General features: G+C 41.9%; 1 protein-coding gene across 2 annotated transcripts in view; it reads right to left on the reverse strand.

The window, feature by feature from the left end:
- The window catches only part of LOC105920318 (Na(+)/H(+) exchange regulatory cofactor NHE-RF1), a 28061-nt gene extending 14038 nt beyond the window's left edge, over window positions 1-14023 (reverse strand). Inside the window, exon 1 of one of the 2 annotated variants that reach the window (XM_036142344.1) lies at window positions 13285-14023. In XM_036142344.1, coding sequence (XP_035998237.1) covers window positions 13285-13734 — 450 coding nt within the window. In that variant the 5' untranslated portion in view covers window positions 13735-14023. The remainder of the gene's footprint in view (window positions 1-13284) is intronic. The other variant, XM_012855887.3, reaches the window with a different exon arrangement.
- Window positions 14024-18710: the final 4687 nt, after the last annotated feature.

The raw sequence follows: 18710 nt of genomic DNA on the forward strand, positions 1-18710 counted from the left end.
CAAACTCAAATGCAGAATAAAAGTGTGACACAGAGAATCTTATATTAAGACGATTATGGTCGGTTGCTGGTCGGGTCTTCACAGCTGTTAGTCGCTGGCTTCAGATATCTGGCCACATACTAGATGAACAGGAAAACCACAGTATCAGCAGAGCCGCCTGCACATTGCAGAGTGCTGAGGCTTTCTGCTAACACACAGCTCCACTTAGAGGTGAATCCAGGAGGGTTTGTTGCCAAAGCAACTAATGGTTTTACTTTTAAAATCCGGTACGTTAGCCCCTCTCTGGTCAATAAACGTGAATATTTTTGCTCGATAATGTTTCAGAAAAGATATATTTGATCCGAGTTTGTCCTGCCTACACATTTCAAATGCACTCTTATAAAATATGATAAATATGATAAACACAACAAAACAACCTACTGACTTCAGTGAGTTCATTTTCAGACCAAACGACAGGCAAATCATTTAAAGCGTTCATTTCTATTTCTTTATTTGAGATAAGGCCCCTTCCTCGATGGATTTATTCAAACAAAAACAATATATCTGCTTTCCGATGGACATCGACCCAAGTGAAGGCAGGACCATTCTAGTTTGGGTGTTTTAGTACAAGGAGCAACATCAGCTGCCATAAACGTTCCCCGTGTTTGCGAGGTATCAAAGGTTAATGGTTTTACAGCTCGCTGTAGTTAAACATCACATCTGGCATTTCAAACCTATCTTTCATAATCAGCTCCGATTTCTTGAGAAGCTCATAAAAAAAATAGCAAAACAATATAAGAGCAGTCTTATTTTGATAAGAGCATGCCATCTTGTACCAATTGCACGGAATAATTATTTTTAGCTAAGTCCAAGTAGCATTACACTTCACAGTATGCCGCAACAGCAAGAGCTGTAAATATGGCTGCTTCCCAATGAATTTAGCAGAACGGCAACCTGAGGCTAGTTACTGAATAGTAGTGATCATATCTAGATTGTGATACTCTAATACACTTTCTTTCTTCCTTTAAGAGTTAACATGGACTGGCAAAATGTTGGTCTTACCATTACTACAGCTTAAAAGTCCTTTTCTAATGAGGGTTTTCATTGGCTGTATGCAGCATAGGGTGACACGGTGTTCCCTCTTCCACCCTCTGTTGCTGCTTAGCGTCAGCAATCTGAGTCAAACCAAGCTCCAACATGTTCATTTGCTTGCAAGAACAAAAACTTCAAGATTTTTGTTCACGAAAAACAGGAAAAGTCAGCATGTGGAAACGAAAGCAGAGTCACCCGTCACCCTTAAGCCCCTCTCTGATCATTCTTTGGTTCTGTGATCCACACGGGGGGAGACTAAAATCGACCACTGCTGTTACGCTCTTGATCCAGCTTGGGAAGTCAAAGCTTCACGCATTTTCCTGGTTTGGCACGCACGCCACCCACGGCATTCCTCGAGCAAAAAAAATAACAAAGCCCACATGGGCTGAGAGTGATCCGTTCACCGCACTGTCCCTTCAGAGCTCATCTATAAGCCCCGCCTGCTGCAGAGCTGCTTTGGCCTTTTCTCACAGCTCCTGTCGCTTTTACTAACAGGAGGTGATATCAGATCGTGGCACAAGCATGAAATAGTAAAAAAAAAAAAAAGAAAGAAAGGAGGGGCAGATGTTCTGTGCAGAGAACGGAAAAGACTTATCGTCCTCCAGTGTCTGTCTGATCTGATAAATACGTTGATCAGCAGAATCTGATTAGGATAACAACACACTGAAGACGAGGCACAACAAATTGCTGGTAGTTAAAACACTGAGTGCACCTGGACAGTTTGTCCTTAGGATGCAACACAGAACTCAGTCCCGGGAAAATCCTCAAGGGGAAAGCTGTAAACCACACCCCTTTGATTCTGCAATCCCAGCTACATACTTTTCTAACTCCCTCTGCTTGCGGTCCTCACTAGATCACACTGTACAATGTGAAAAGGAGAAAGTAAAACCCCTGGTGGTTGCGTCCTCATTGTGGATCTATGATGTAAAATAGGATTTATTCAAGTGTTTGAAATCTACAGTTTGTCGAGACAGTTAAGGGTCCTTTCCAAAGCAGATAGCTAATAAAGCCCCATTTTTATCAATACACTGTATATACTTTGAAATTAGTCTATAAAGAGCTGATCAGCATAATGGTGTATATGTGATGAAGCAAATCTATTTGAAAACTACAACTGTATTTAGCAGCTATATGTTCTAGATATGAGCTGAAATGTATATACTGCAAGCAAAACTAAACAACTGTGATGAAGATTATTATTTAAACCCTAATAATATTATTAGGTTATGTCGTTTTCTGCAGCAGGAGAACTAATTCACACTTTTCTGTTTTAAATAAAGGCTGTTAGCTGTTTAGATAAATACAATGATCTATTTATTTAGTGTTACCAACCCTAATTTAGGACGTTATTTTTTAAGTTAGATCTAGTCATTTTGATGTATGTTTTTGTACGTTTTTTGTTGAGTAGGACGTAGTATAAATTGTAAACTGACATGTCCTTTAGATAAAGAAACAAACTGCTCTGTACAAACCTATTTAATACACAGTCCTTAACTTCTCTTCACATACCATCTCCAATCGGAGTTCATTTTTGTAGTGTATGGCTTGCCTAGCCACTACACACGAGGCTGATGCTGACATAAACAAGGTTTCTGCTTCTTCATTTTCTTGTTATTGTGAAGCTTCTCTTGTTGTGGTTGCAATCATGCAATGATCATGAGAAAAATCAAAAGAAAAACCAGAATAGAATCAAACACAGGCTAAATTGCTAATGTCATTGCTGGAGACGGTCCTCAGTTTATGGAAACCAAATCTGAAAAGATGGACGTACTGTAACAATGTAGCCATGGGGCTTCAGCGTATTTCACCACGCTGAATGAACAGGAAGTGGTTTCTTCACTAATTCCACCCCGTCACTCTGAAGACAGAGGAAGCTGCTGGTTATGGGCGTGTAAGCGTGTGCATAATGTCAGCCTGAGCCTCTATAGCTTCTTAAACATTTGATCTTTTCTCTGCACCGCTAACTTCCTGTGTTTATCCAGGAAACCTTCATACCACTAATCACTCAAGTAGGCTCGGTGAAGAAGAGCATCCAATATGGTTTTTATCAAAGTCATAACAAATTTTGCTATTAGCTAGATAAAGCGGCAGAATCAGGCAAAAGTTACCTTTGTTCATATTACGCAACAAATGTTTTTTTTTTTTTTAATAAATAATCTCAGCTTGTCTATACAATCACTGGCATGTGGCTGTGACGCAGCATGTGTTAGACGCATGTTACCTTCAATTAGTGCTGGGCCTTTATTGTATTGTTTTATGGTTATCGTATAACATTTCTTTTCATGATAAGAATTTGGATTTGTCTTGACCAAAACTGCCAGGATTGCTTTTTTTTTTTTTTTGCTATTTTCTGCACTGTTGGCTTATTGGGAACATCAATAAATTCAAAACTATAATTAAATGCAGTTACTGTTTGCACTTTGGTCATAGAAATCACACTTCTTTAAGGAACTAGAGTCCTGATGAAACATATTTCAAATTTCGCTTTGATATTTGTTAAATTTTTTAAATGTTCTTTAAGGACAGCATTTGTACTTATTGGTCTATAATTGACATGCAGTCACAGCCACACAGCTGTAAAGCTGTAAAGAGTCTTTTATCCTCACTTATTGTTATCACAAAATTACCGCAATATATCATGATCAAATTGAAATTTCATGCCGCCCACCCCTACCTTCAATAACCTGATGGAGCAGGATGAAGTTGCGAACAGTACAAAATGCATTTTGGAGGCGATCAACAAACAAAAAGGCAGGGTGCTGATCCTTTCAACCCACCCGAAGTTTTGTACCTTTGCTTCTTTATTCTATTTTAAAAGTGTTGCCGTCTGCTGCAGGAAGCTTCTCAACCACCACGATTCAACTCAATGCTGCCAGCAGCATGCTTCATACAACATGGAAACAATGAGAAATGCTTATATGACGCCATTCAATGGTATCTACCAGCAGGGGGTGGCTCAACTTTATTATGGTTTGGTAGGGGGTCTTGAGCTGCAATAATTCAGTCAATTGCTCCAAATGTGCATCAGAACCAGGGGGATGAGTGTAAAAAAATGTCATCATAGAAACTTTAATTGAAAATTTGAGATTTGAATGTTTTGGGACAACTCTCCTTACAAAAACATTGTTAAGGCACGTGGACAGGAAGCATTTTGATTGCAGGTAAAACATGTCTCACTAATAAATAGGGACCCAGTGTAATTAGCATTTCATTAGAGAGATTGCTCCATCTAATCACACCAGAAGAGACCAAAACTGCACATGTATTAAATGAATCAGCAGGTGTCTCACCTGTAGCAGTTAGGCAAGTTGGGTGTCTAACAAAAATCTGTGTTTTTTTTTAGGTGGGATGTACATTTTGTAGCTTCTTAGTTCAACCTGATATCCCAAACAACAATAAGCCATAAGAGCTGCATTTTCTTTATAGCTTTATCGACAGAAAGGTCTTTTTACACCCATCCCGGGGGTTCCCATCATTTTGACGTCGACTCGTTTTGTTTTCCCCAACACTTCTAGCTTTTCTCTAGGCGGCTATGTGATGCCTTGCGCGAATCGGTCCGCTGCGAATGTGTGCAAATCGAGAAAATGTGCAAAAAAAGCCATGCAACGGGGGAAAAGAAAGCCAACACTACACCTACATTTTATCGAAAGGATTTTCTTCATTGACTTGACAGCGAAAGACAGCAGAACACGCTTGACCCTGTGACGGTGTGTGGAAAGCAAAGAGCTGACAGAAGGGAGCTTACTTAACTGTCATACATGTGCAGTCGCTCCCACACAACAATTATCCACCTCGGTCATGCTGACTTTTCAACGTAGCGGTCTCTGACCGCCGCCAAAAGCAAACTTCAAAGACATGTTCTTAATTACTGGAACAAATGAAGTTATGATCCCTGCCATGCTGGATTTCCTGATTATGTCCCGATGGATTTGCAGCTGACATTCAGTCAGAGCTGCAGGGAGCAGAAAGATGGCAGGAGTCTCGCTTCACCGCCTCCTGTCAAAAAGGGGTTTCCAAACGAGCTCCCTGTCTGACTGCAACCGCCGCTCAGACGGCCGAGAGGATGTTTTTGCATCTAGCCGCCGGTGACATAAACTCGGCGGCTGAGAAAACAGAGCAGGGCTCGGCGAAGTGACGCCAGCGGCACGTTTATGGCGTTTGCTTTGGACAGCAGCCCATCTAGACTCATCGAGAAGGGTATAACTGCAGAGCGTCGGAACGCCCCCACTGTCGGAACGCCCCCACTGTCGGAACGCCCACACTGTCGGAACGCCCACACTGTCGGAACGCCCACACGCCAACGCAAACGCTGATTGGTTCGTTGATTTGCCCACTTCAATACATATATTTTTTCCCTCCATCTCATTCATTCAGCAGGACGGACGAAAAATGTCCGTCCCGCTGAAAAAATCCGTCCTGAGGAAAAAAATCCCTATCGCAGGGTATTAGTTTTACCTAGGGACCACATGTGATTTGTAATAATAACGGCGTTGTATGCAGACAGATATTAACCGGCTCGCGGTGTCAGGAGAAAGCAACAGCGCGAGGACTATTATGACTATTATATGTAGTAGCCTACGATAGAATTCTGTCCTGTCAGGATAAGGGCTTCTACTGGAGAAACACCCCAAATATGCGACTGCACGTTCAAAAATAAAGCTAAAAAAAAAAAAAAAAAAAAAAAAAAAACAACTCACGAAATTTACCAGCGACTGTAGAAAAAAAAAGAAAGCATACAGAGGCAGAGTTGACAGCGCTGCTTCTGTCACACAGCTGCAACAGCGTATTAATTACATGTAATCCCAGGTAAAAAACAGATCCGTGCGAGTAGGCGATTGGACATTTTGCTGCATGGAGCCAGGCAAAGTTGGAAAAACAAAATCCGCTTCCTAGCATAAAGCCTGAAAAAGAAGGACAAATATGCGTGTGGGGCATTCAAAATCCGGACTGTCACCTGCCTTTCAACGGACGAAAGGTTCGGATGCTTTTGTGTAACTCTGCAATATTTTTCAATGTATGGTTTGTTTAATAAAAAAACAAGTGTCCTTTTATTTGCGCACCCATAAGCGGAGCAAAAATCGGGCATCCTCGGACGGAGCTCTGGATGTTTGCTTACTTTCAATACAAATTCGAAATAATTTATTAAGTTAGACAATAATTGAATTCAATCAATTGGTCCTATGTAGCCCCTAAAGGGGTGACGTTTTCAGTCAGTTGATTTATCTGGAAAACGGGTGAGAATTGAACGGATTCAGTGTCTGAAAACATAAAGTACATTTTCCTGAATTGACTTGTATTGTGTCTGACTGCACCTTGGTCTGACCTAAGATGGCCGCTCTGTCGGAACGCCCCCAGTCGGAACGCCCCCAGTCGGAACGCCCCCAGTCGGAACGCCCCCAGTCGGAACGCCCACAGTCGGAACGCCCCCACAGTCGGAACGCCCCCAGTCGGAACGCCCACAGTCGGAACGCCCCCACAGTCGGAACGCCCCCAGTCGGAACGCCCACAGTCGGAACGCCCCCACAGTCGGAACGCCCCCAGTCGGAACGCCCACAGTCGGAACGCCCCCACAGTCGGAACGCCCCCACAGCTCTGCAGTTACTCCTTACTGGACTCATCAGGTGAAGAAACCGCGTTTTTATGCAACGTCAGCGGGATCCGCGTCAGTCGGGACCCGTGTTGCTTGCACGCCTGTTTAAAGCCCACACGTGCGAGACGAAACAAAAGAATCTGAATTAGCAGAGTTGCTCATATCTGGTAAGGTTGGTGCTGTTCTGGCAGGAGGACAGAACACGCGCAGATCTCTTAGCGCAGAGTGAAATATATCTAATCTAAACTGGCGGTGATGACGATGATAAGAGATGTTATGAAACGCAGAAAAAAAACCTTAAAGTTCAGATATGCCTCAAGGCCTTTACTGACTGTGGGGATCAAAGTTGTTCTGCTTCTGCACACAGTTGGGTTTGCTCCTTAGTGAGCGGAAGTCCAAAGAGTCCAAGGACGTCACGCCGGCTGGAAAATGTAAATCCGTACACAGCAACTTACTGTAGCAGCAGTTCTCCTTCCGCTATTCTGTTTAAAAAAAAGTGATAGTTTTCAGCAATAGGAACTTCTTTCTTAAAGCGACACTGGCGGCTGCTTCTGCTTTGGGTTTCGTATCAGTGATCTCTGCGGCACAATCTGACCGCTCTGTTTCTCAGGGCGGATCGCGATCAACTGTACATGTGCACCATTATTATCACCCCTGGTAAAAAAAAAAAAAGTGTGGAAAGCCTTGCAATAATTTAACTTATGTTGAAGAAGAAGCATAATCAAATTGACATTTTTTTTTTTTTTGAAGAAGAAGAAAGCCTTTTTTTAAATACATAGCAAACTTTTTTTAGGGTGACTTTCTAGGAAAATCTAATCAGTACTCCATAAGCTTCTGTTTCCCTGCAGAACAATACGATGCGACCATGAATAAAATAAAAATCGCCAATTTAAAAGCCTCTTTCAGGTCAATCAAGGACACTAAAAGCCAGTATAAAACCACAGTTACAAGGCAATAAATTCACAGAGACTGTGATTTCCTAAACAAGTGAGTTTTAAGTCTGGATTTGAACTAAGGGAGAGAGTCAAGATTGTGGATGTCCGGTGGAAGGGACTTCCATAATATCTGGGGAGCAGAACGGCTGAATGTTCTACTCCCCATGGTGCTGAGATGGCTGGAAGGCCGTGGATGGAGGAGTCCTACAAGAGTGGAGCAAGGTGGGACTGCGCAGAGGATCCGACAGATAAGGAGCGGTTGTGAATGGCTTTGAATGTGAACAGATGGTTCAGTTGGTAGCACTGTTGCCTTCCAGCAAGAAGGTCCCTGGGCTCAAATCCAGGCCTGGGGTCTTTCTGCATCGAGTTTGCATGTTCTCCCTGTGCATGCCATCCTTCCACGGCCCAGAACACGACTGTTTGCTTAACTGGTCTCTCCAAAAATTGCCCTTAGAAGTGAGTCTGTGCATGAACGTTTGTCCTGTGTGCGTCTCTGTGTTGCACTGCGACGGACTGGGTTAGGACAGCGTACCAGTAAACCGAGAACGTGTCATTGTCAGTCCATTCAGCCGCATGTTTAAAAAAAACCCCGGCTAAATCAAGCCAGAATTGATTCACTACAAGCAGAACGAGCAGAAGAGAAGAGCACATCAGAGAGGACCGAGGACTGTGGATGATTCAGGGGGGATTATGAAAGTCTGTTTTTTCCACCCTGAGCAGTGACATTACCTCTAGACCATCTTGCGCCGACGCGTGAAACAACGCAAGAGCCGTGTTGTGACATGACACCGTGAGGACAGTGGCAAAGAATCTGACCCGACAGGCCAAACATGGCAACTTCACACAGGAACAGAATCTTAAATTCTATTCATCTCAGATAGACCAGCAAGTATGATTGCTTTGTCACAAGGCGAAGAATCTGCTCCTGCCAAAATACCCCATTTTCTTTTGTGAATTGTCACTATATAAATAAAACTGAATTGAAGTATTTTCTTATGTGAAGCACTTTAGCCACTGAGGTCACACCAAGTTAATACAATATGTTCTTGCGCAATCTTTGGCGTTCGCCGGTCCTGAAACTGTGACAAAACAATAAAGGAATAAACTTTTTTCGATAGAGGGAGTGTCCAGGGAGTGGAAGCGTGGCCGCAGCAGTACTGATGCAGACGTTCAACGTCGACAAACATCCCAACTGGCTGCTAAAACCCTCGGACCAGACCCCTCTCAGACACATCCCCGGTTCACTGCAGTCTCATTCCCAGGGTGTGTTGGGGGCGGTGTGGATATTTTCCGGGGTCATCACGGCCTCCTCTCCGAGGCGTGAGAGTGCTCTTTCTCTCTCCTTCTGGCCCAGAAGCCTTTCTCCACGGGCAAACACTGTGGACAAAGCCTCTTTCTGCCACTTGGGATCTCTATGGTGACCTGCAGCCAGCTCTCAGTGTGCTGGTGGAGTCAGCCTGAAATGCTCGGGTCCGTTTAAGTTTCTGAAAGCATCGTCGAGTCTCGGGTCTTTTAGTCTTTGAAGGAAAAGAGGAGCTTAGCGGCTTGTGCTACGTCTAGCTCCATTAACAGGTGAAAGAGGCTATTGTTTAAGCACGGCGCAGGGATAGTTTTACGTCATTGTCGGCCAGCCCACTCAAGTTGAGCCCACTGTTGGGGGTGGGGGTGGGGTTGGGGGGGATTGCTACTGGTATCAGTGGCCAGTATCACACCACCACTCAGTCACTCAGGCCGTGCCAAGTTCCCCATCAGGCAGGAATTTTGCTGGGTTTCTACAACCTTACCCCGAGCCAGCTCACCCTTCACCCTTGGCCAGAGAAACAAAGTAAAGGAGCATGACCAACTTCAAAAGAAAAGGAAAGGACATGCAGAAGAAGAAGAAAAAAAGGATGGATGTTGATTTCTACATTCTGGAGCGGTCCTTAAAGTGTACCAATGACAAAAAGGTTTACATTTCCTTTATCTTTTTAGTCCATCTTGTTGTTTTCCAACCTCTATGATGCTTTTAACCGGCAGGGCTACTCAGGTTGGCACGACAACACCTACCGAAGCTATGTTCCATGTTTGTCTGCCATCAGACTTTAATCTAACAAGGTTACAAAGTGTGGAAGTCTAGCTTTGGATGAGCTAGATGAGTCTCTACCAGAATAAAGTCCCACCTTTCCACTTTAATATGATGGACTGGGAGGGAAAAAAATGAATTAGCAAAGAGAAATATGCACGAACCCATAAGCAGACACACGGTCTCAAAGAACATGCTTTCTGAAAAACGAAACCATAAAACTAATAGTCCTAAATCGTACAGTTGTGGCCATCATCAGCTGCTGTGATGGTGAACATAAGAAAATATCCATATCAGTAAGATATGGTTATAATATCTGTGTTTAAAATCATTTTAGATCGCTGGCATAAGACATCCATTAATAAGTCCAATTACAGTGAAGTCGTACAATATATTGAGATTGAATCATCAGAGCAATATAAAGCGCTGCCATATTGCATCTGCAGAGGACTGCGGATGTAATAGTTTACTTTCTATGCAATTAAGTTCTCCATTCTAATAACATTGTTGACCACTTGGCTTTAACGGTCCTGGTCCAGCGCTTACCGTGGAAAATCAGAAAGCTGAGGCTGAGTGGTGGAAAGCACCAAGATTGACCTCAAAATTAAATATGGCCGCTGCGCAATCAAATCCTAGTAGTACCTGGAGTAATAAGTTGTTTATTTGCACAACTAATGGTTTATATACTATTAATAAGCGATAATTAGCACAGGGCTGCATCTTTTCATTAACATGGCATTTTAATGATTAGATAGAGGAAATGTTTTAGTATTAGCACTTTATTTGCATTGCTATTAGGGCTTAGTCCTCCTAAGACAGAACAATTATTAGCTAAGGTTTTGCTTAGGTTTTGTGGCCTGAAAACAATAATGCACCTCAATATAGCCCATAGTGTAGTCTAATTTTTTATAGCTACCTTCTATTAATACTCAGATGGCACCATTTTCAATCTCCAAGTTGGACAAAAATGAACTGAATGTCCAGAATGTCTACTTCACACATTAAACGTGATGGCAGCTACAGTAATAAGTTGCTTATTTGCGCGTCTGCTGGTTTGTATATCGTACAAATCAGTCATAGCCAGTGCTGGACAGCCAATGTTGCCCAAGTGTTTAAATGCATAATGCCAAAACAATATGTTGGCCTTCTGATGCCGAAACTAAGCTAGGGGTTACATCATTAACCGATCGGATTTGGATTTATAGGCAATTGTGCGTTTGTATCTGAAAAAAATTTCTGAAAGATCATAAATATTTCTGTTAGTTATTCAATTAAGAAAAAACTGTGAGGGTGGTTGACCTTACACTTTAAAAATGGGAGAATCCCCTCTTCCACTCAGAATGCTAAATACAGATTCTAGATTGTTTAGACTCTGATGCTGATAGTCTCCTTAATATCTTGATATGTTGACCTATATTTTCTGCATTGTATAAGCTCGTTAACGACCATTTCCTGTTTGGCCGTCAAGTCATTCTAACTAAAGGAGCGGCGGGCCAAAAATAACTGTCGTTTCATTGTTTCCTAAATTAAGAAAGCTTGTAATTTGGAGCGCTCCGCAGAGCAAAACACTTCCACAATGAGACTATTCTGTAGTCCTGTTGCATAACCTTTAAACCTGGGGCCCAGACTCTGCACTGGCTGAAAAGGTGCCACGGCCAACAAATCCCTGTCCTGTTCTTAACCCCCTGAAAGAAGATTAAGCCCTATAAAATATTTCAATACCCAACTACAAAAACCCTCTCACCCCAAAGAGGCAGAATTATAAAGACACAAGTGTCAGCGAGGGTTCTGTTTTATAAGAGAATGAGCGGCATCTCAGTCTCCTTTCTCATATAACCTCCAGGAATCTCCTAAACAAATGTTGCTCAAGCTGGAGACATGTGAAACGACTGCACGTGTTTTAACCAAAATGACCTGAACTCACTTTTTGTTTTTTTTCTAAACCTTTGCATGACAAAAAGAGGGCAGATGCTGATGAGACCCGCCGGTCTTCGGGTGTGACACACGGCCTCATCCGACAGGCCAAACCTGACAAGGAATCCTGGGTATATGCTTCAGTGCCTTTAGATGACAATCACAAGACTTGTGACAAGCTGCTTTAAACGCACCATGTTGACAAAAGGATTTCTGTCCAGATTCTTCATCACAGTGATCTTTAGGGGCTTAATCATAAAGATGTCTATGTTTACAAACCTCCCCCAGGAGGAGTTCTTGCTCATCTGCCGTGTTGTTCTGCGCGGCACCGTCCGCGTAGTTAGGAACTTTTCTGGGTGCACGAAACGGAAGCTTCTGGCTGGGCGGAGGGGTGTGGTCGACAAAGTGACATAATAAAAAGGGGATGTGTCATGCATGAACCAGCATTCGGTCTCTGCTCTAATCATCCCAAAGGTATTCTGTTGGGTTGAGATCAGGACTCTGCATGGGCATCTTTACCCCGAATGTGCCCGCATACCGTCTCGAAAGGAAAAAAAAAAACTATTCAAATGGCTAAAACGGGAAGAATTAGGCCCGCACCACGCTTTCACAATGTTGCTCCAGCACATCAGGGATTGTAATATCTTTTCTTTCTTTTTTTTTTAGCTATCCCGTTGTGTTTTCCTTGGCTGCGGTCATTTTTCTGTTGATGAGCAAATGTTTGCAAAGCTTTGGATGCCACACAGACAGCTTAACTTAATAACCCATGAAGTGTCCACACCCGGTGATTGCGAAACAAGCCAAAAATCACCACCCTTCCACCACCGTGCTCCGACAGCTGGGGTGAAGTCAAGGTCTTTTTGCGGATATACGGTGTTTGGTTTGTGTCATACGTAGCACGTTACGGCCAAACGTCAATTTTGGTTTGCAAGGGACTTTGCTCTAAAAGTAATGTGTTTAAATCAAGATTAAAAACACATTTGTTTAAGATTGCCTTCAACTGTTCTAGTTAACTGAATCACCACTTTTTTGTTCTTTTTTTTCTATCTACATTTTATTCCTACTTGCTTTTATTCTGTTTTATTTTGCTATATTTTAATCATGTAAAGCACTTTGCATTGTCTTTGTACTGAATTGTGCTATACAAATAAATTTGCCTTGCCTTGCCTTGCCTTCATTCAGGTGAAACTTGGCAAAGTAAAGATACCCTGACATATTCTTACCTGCTCAGACTTATCTGATTTCTCCTAATGGATCAGCTTTTTCTTTGCACAACATAACTTTCCCCAAATTGAAGGGAACCAACAATTGCTCCACTAATCTCCCTCTACGTCTATATGCTCCAGACCCGCAATCTGTCCAAACTCCAGCTTTTAAAGGAAGTGGTCATGCTTGCTGATCATTAATTAATAAAAGTTTATTTGATCAGCAGCACCTTTCAAATCAAGCAACAAGGGTTTACTTAGTTTTTACCAATGACTGTAATAGCTCAACATTAGCTAAAAACAGACTTTTATCTGCGTTTTTCTTTTATCTTAACTTGCAAGTAAAGTCACATAATGTTGCCACAAGCTGAAGATTGATTATTAAATCAAATGCTTATTGTTTACCTTCATTTTTTTTTTTTTTTTTTTTTTTTGCTAATTCGTAATAAGAAACTACAGGAAAACGGACAATATAACATTTATTTTACACATTTGATTAAACTCTACCTTCGTGCTGGAGCTGACACTCCCCGACCTCACCGAGGACGTGTCCCCATTTTCACGCGGGATAGGGGTGCCGTTTCTGCGCGTGTCCTCGCGCTCCGAGTCGCTGTCCCCGCGAGGAAGGGGAATACCCTCCGTGACGTATTCTTTCCGGCACTGCAGGTTGTGTTTGCTCAGCAGCTCCGCCGTTTCGGGGTCCACCACGATAAGCTCCAGAGCCCCGGAGGTCGCCCGTATCCTCGCCACCACCTGCTGATGGCTCTCGCCCTCCACACTCTCCCCATTCACGAACACCAGCCGGTCTCGCGCGAGCAGCCCGGCCGCGGAGGCAGGGGAGTCGTCCTCCACGAGCCGAATGAACTGCCCGGTTTTGCCCTTCTCTCCGTGCAGGTGGAACCCGTAACCGCTGGGGCCCTTCTCCAGCACGCACAGCCTGGGTCTAAGTTGGGACATGTCGCTACTGAGCTTTTCAGCTGTTTTTTTTGTTTTGTTTGGTTCTTCTTCTTCTAAGTTTCTTGACCCGCGAGCCAAACAAGTTGGGAGCTTTCACACAACGTCCATACAGGGGGGAAATAAAGCGACACCTGTTGCGCGCTGACCTGAGTCGAGATAGATTTCCGTGGAGCTGAGTCGGGGAAAGTTTCCTCCGCTATAAAAGTTGCGCTTTCTCCTTTATAGACCGCCCGGGAGATCCACCCCTCGGCTCCGTGTTGCAATATGCTGCCCTGCCCCACCTCCAATCCGAGGCTGCTGGCTCAGAGGGCTCAAGTCAAGCTAAACTATTTAGAGGAGCTCGGGATGTGACGCTTACAAAATAAACTGTAACAAGACGAGAATACGGCTGGTCTCTATTACCAACATACTACCACATTATATGGCAGGTATATTTTTTATTCAACCAAATATTATTTTCCTTGCAATTATAGTCATCTCAAAATATATAAGAATGAAAAAAAATGTATCTGTTCCTAGAATTAGGTTTATATTTGTATTTTAAAGATAACATGGAACCTTTATCCCTCTCAGTAACTACTTAATGGTTTTGCCACTGCAGCCATAACAGATGTTCTGTATTTGTTGAGCATCTTTTTGCACGTTTTGACAATTTTTTTTCTTTGCCAGTATAGCGCTCACCACAAGATTCGGTACGAGATTCAACACAGGACTTTGACTGGGTATTAACAGCATATTTTAAACCTATATCTGCCAGGGGTGGTAATAATAATTTTGGGCATTATTCTATAAACATATGTTGTTACCGTGCTCATTCTATTCACATTTGCATGAAAAAAAAACAGTTCTGTATATTGTACTTAAAATCTTTATTTAGAGAGTGGAACCAAACACCTCCTCCTCTGTTTAAAGTTGTTTTTTCTCACTTTATGCAGTGGTGTCAAAAGTACACACATTTGTTACTTAAGTAGAAGTATAGATACTGCAGTTTAAAAACACTCTGGTAAAAGTTGAAGTATCAACTTGACCTCTTTACTCAAGTAAAAGTGAAAAAGTATGTGCTCCAAAAACTACTTAAAGTATAAAAGTATAAAGTAACCTTTAAAAAAAATGCCACTATATGAATTGAAAGCTTAATTTGGCACAAATTTGACAAATAGCTAACCAATGAGTGTTTGCGTTATATGACTCATCCAATTACACTAGTCCTCACTAGGTGTGGATGGCGCCAATGATCTGCATTGGATGTCGCACATTACGTGAAATAAATATTTATAAATATTAAACTGAAGCCAAGAGTAACGAGTAACGTTTGTTTTAAAAATGTAAGGAATAGAAAGTACAGATACTTGTGTGAAAATGTAATGAGTAGAAGTCAGAAGTAGGAAGAAAAATAAGTAATGGAGTAAAGTATAGATACCTAAAAAGTGTACTTAAGTACAGTAACGAAGTGTTTGTACTTCGTTACTTGACACCTCTGACTTTACGTAAATGGCTTCCTTCACCCCTCTCTCAAACCATCTGCTTTCTCTGTCCAAAACGTGAACATTTTGGTCCTCAAAAGAGTACAGGAGCTTGGAATGCCTGATATGGGAGCAAAAATTCACATAGGCTTCAACAAAATTGTTGAATTCATTTTAATATGCGTTGGGGTGTGATGTGTGTGCGTCAAACTGGTTCTGAATGAAATCCCAACCTTTGGTCTCATTGTGATCAGAGCACATGCACCCTATCGTAGTGTGAGCCACCCATCCCCCTTATCCACCAAAAAAAAGAAAAAGTTGACAGATGTAGTTTGTATTACTAAAGGTAACAGAAAAAGCATGTAGACAGGCACTTTAATGGAGAAGATTGACTTTAATTGCACAGCAAACTGAAGTCGTGACAGCAAACATGACAGCTCATTGGCCATCAGCTGTCATGTTCTCCCAGCCCAAACTTTTATATTGAAGGCTGTGCTGAAACAGGAAGTTTTGTCCTTTCATCCCTGCTTACTTCTCTGACTATGCCTGTCACCTGTATAGACTTTATAGGACAGTTTTCCCTGCTGCCACGGACTTTGAAAAGAGGTGGACACCCTCCAGCATAGTCAAAGAAAAGAGGGATTGTAAAAGTCGTCCAAAGTAAACCAGTTCTGCTGCTTTGTCAGATGCTCTGGGCAAAATGTTGATCGTGACAACATGCTACAAATGGTTTCTTTTTAACACACAGGTTGGCTGTTGCCACAACAGTTGACGACCAGATCTTAAAAGAGTGTTGAGAAGACAGATTTTTGCTTAAAAATGTATTTATTTTTGCAGCAAACAACACATCAAACACAACTCGGGGAGGCATGAGCATAACAATAGTGAGAAAGATGCGCACATCACTTCAGATCTGAAGCATCCACGAAGCCACAGCACTCGGACATTCACCGATTCGTTTGAAATAATGAGCAAAAGAATTTGCATATCATTTGTAGGAAAAACAAATTGCATAAAACTTGGTAATGCACTATCACAGAGGTGTAGTTTTGACATCGCTATTTCTTTAAGGCTTCACTAATCATCACCTTGAAATATGAGGTTGTTGCAAAGATCCCTGCGCAGCAGTCTCGCTCCTTTCAGCTCATCGGTTTGGTTGCTAGAATAATTTCTTTTGAGACAAAGGGTCAGAAAAAAAACACCAAAAACTAATGCGTAGTTCTTGCAAGGCAAACAGATTAACTTGTGGACCCTATGTACCTTCAACATCATCTGTATGTGGCATCAATGCATGTTACAAATGGGCTAAAAACAAGTATAGCCTGAGAAAGGACAAAACAGGGGCTTAGGGGTGGGGGGTTTCTAGTGCCCAGAAGGCACTGGGAAAGAGGCGGGTACAGCTCAGAAAAGTCAGCAGTCCATCACAGGGCAACACAGAGACACACAGGACGAACAACCACGCATGCACGCACGCACCATTCCATTCATTTTCAACACTTTCTATATGCCTTAACCCTAAACCTAACTCCAAGCCCCCCAAAAAACGCGAGGACCAAAAAGGTCTTCACTTTACATCAAAGACCTCACTTTAATAGTAAAATGAGCAAAACATGCCCTCACTTAACTGCAAATGCAAGTACACAACACACATACACATACTTCATTGTTTTAAATGCTTACTGAGGCCCGTGGCTTGACTTCCATTGATTGCTATTCAATTTCCACACTTTCTATAGGCCCTAACCCTAAACCTAACTCCAAGCCCCCCAAAGAAGCAAGGACCAAAAAGGTCCTCACTTTACATCAAAGACCTCACTTTACTAGTAAAATGAGCAAAACATGTTCTCACTCAGCTGCAAGTGCAAGTACACAACACACACACACACACTTCCTTGTTTTAAATGCTTACTGAGGGCAGTGGCTTGTCTTCCGTTGCTTACCATTCACTTTCAACCCCTTCTATGGCCTAACCCTGACCCTATCCCTAAGCCTAACCATTACCAGAACAAACCTAACCCTAACCCTGTGCATGTATAGGTGGAAGCAGAAACTCCTAAAAACTTAAAGCCATCTGCAATCGATGAATGTGTAGCTAATGAGGCGTTGTTAGGGAAGCAATACAAATGCTGGTTTAATTTCCCCCTCTCTGACTAACACTAAAGGGACTTTTGCTGTCCAGTGATACAGGCAAACCCAGATCACGTGATTTTGCGATGTAACCCAAACGCACCCTATAAAGAACCTGTCGATAATGCCGTTTGGGACCCAATAGAAACTCACATGGGTAGCACATACAGATGTTGGTTAGGTAGGCTTTATATCTCTGCTACATCCTCACGTACAGTAAGAAAAAGCTATTTATTCATCTTCACCATATTTAGGTATAATTAGGATCCAAATGATGTGTTTTAAAACACAGCTTTACCCTGAGCTTTGATTCAAAACTTGAATAGAACTTTTATTTATTTTTTTCCAACTTAAAAAAAAAAAGTGGGTTACATGCATTTTTAAAAAGAATAGAAATCCCACAGGTATGGCACATGCAAGCCAAGCTACATGCAAAAGGACCAAACCTCAAATTTGGCTGTAAAACTTAAACGCACATGCTTTGAATGAACTCGGTGATGCCGTCAGAAGATCGGAGGTTTGTTGCAGTTAGTATGTCCAAAGAGCCTTTACAAAAGTACGTCCCCTGCACCCATAGAGAAAACATGTAAAGTATGTACAAACGGTCCCTGAACCGTTCTTACAAGAGCAACTGAACGTCCTTTAAGGAAAACAACATGCAAAAATACACTAATACAAGTAACAACACTGTTTCAGAACGTCACTTTGAATTGTTACAGAGCAGTGAGAATCCATATTTCCATAAGTTGTCCAGCTGGCTTCAGGAAAAAAATGTATGTATTTGGAACAAAGTGGAAATAAATAAGACATAGATATGAATGTTGAGGGAAAAAAACATATAAAAGTTTCTGATTACATTATTTAATATATTAAATTTAAGAAATTTTTAATTATTTTTTAAATTATATGCTCATAAAGGTTAATTCAAGAAATAAAAAAGTCTTTTTACTTAATCATTTTTGCATATATACTGTATATAAATACTTTTACGAAATTGAATCAGCCCCTGTCTTGAGGTTTCAGATCGTTGCCTTAAATTTGCAGTGAGAAGCTGGTTTGTCTTAGATCTTCATGTATTTTTCACCAACATAAAAGTGTCTTGCGGTATAACTAGCAGCATTTGAATTAACAACAGAAATACAGCACAACATGGTCCACATGGACAACCATTATAAAAGAGACAGCTGTAAAGCAGTTATATCGCAAATTTCTAACCCAAAGTAACGTCGGCATCATAATAATTTGAAAGTACATAAAATCGAGTTTCGTTTCATTTCTTATTTTCAATAACACGAATAGGTTGGGGAAACTGGACATAGACTTGCCTCTGTGATCCAGTTATAATAGTATGGTATGTCCATGGGAGGATATCCACACAGGCTGCTG

Source organism: Fundulus heteroclitus, chromosome 10 (genome assembly GCF_011125445.2).
Source record: "Fundulus heteroclitus isolate FHET01 chromosome 10, MU-UCD_Fhet_4.1, whole genome shotgun sequence".
Classification (NCBI taxonomy): Eukaryota; Metazoa; Chordata; class Actinopteri; order Cyprinodontiformes; family Fundulidae; genus Fundulus; species Fundulus heteroclitus.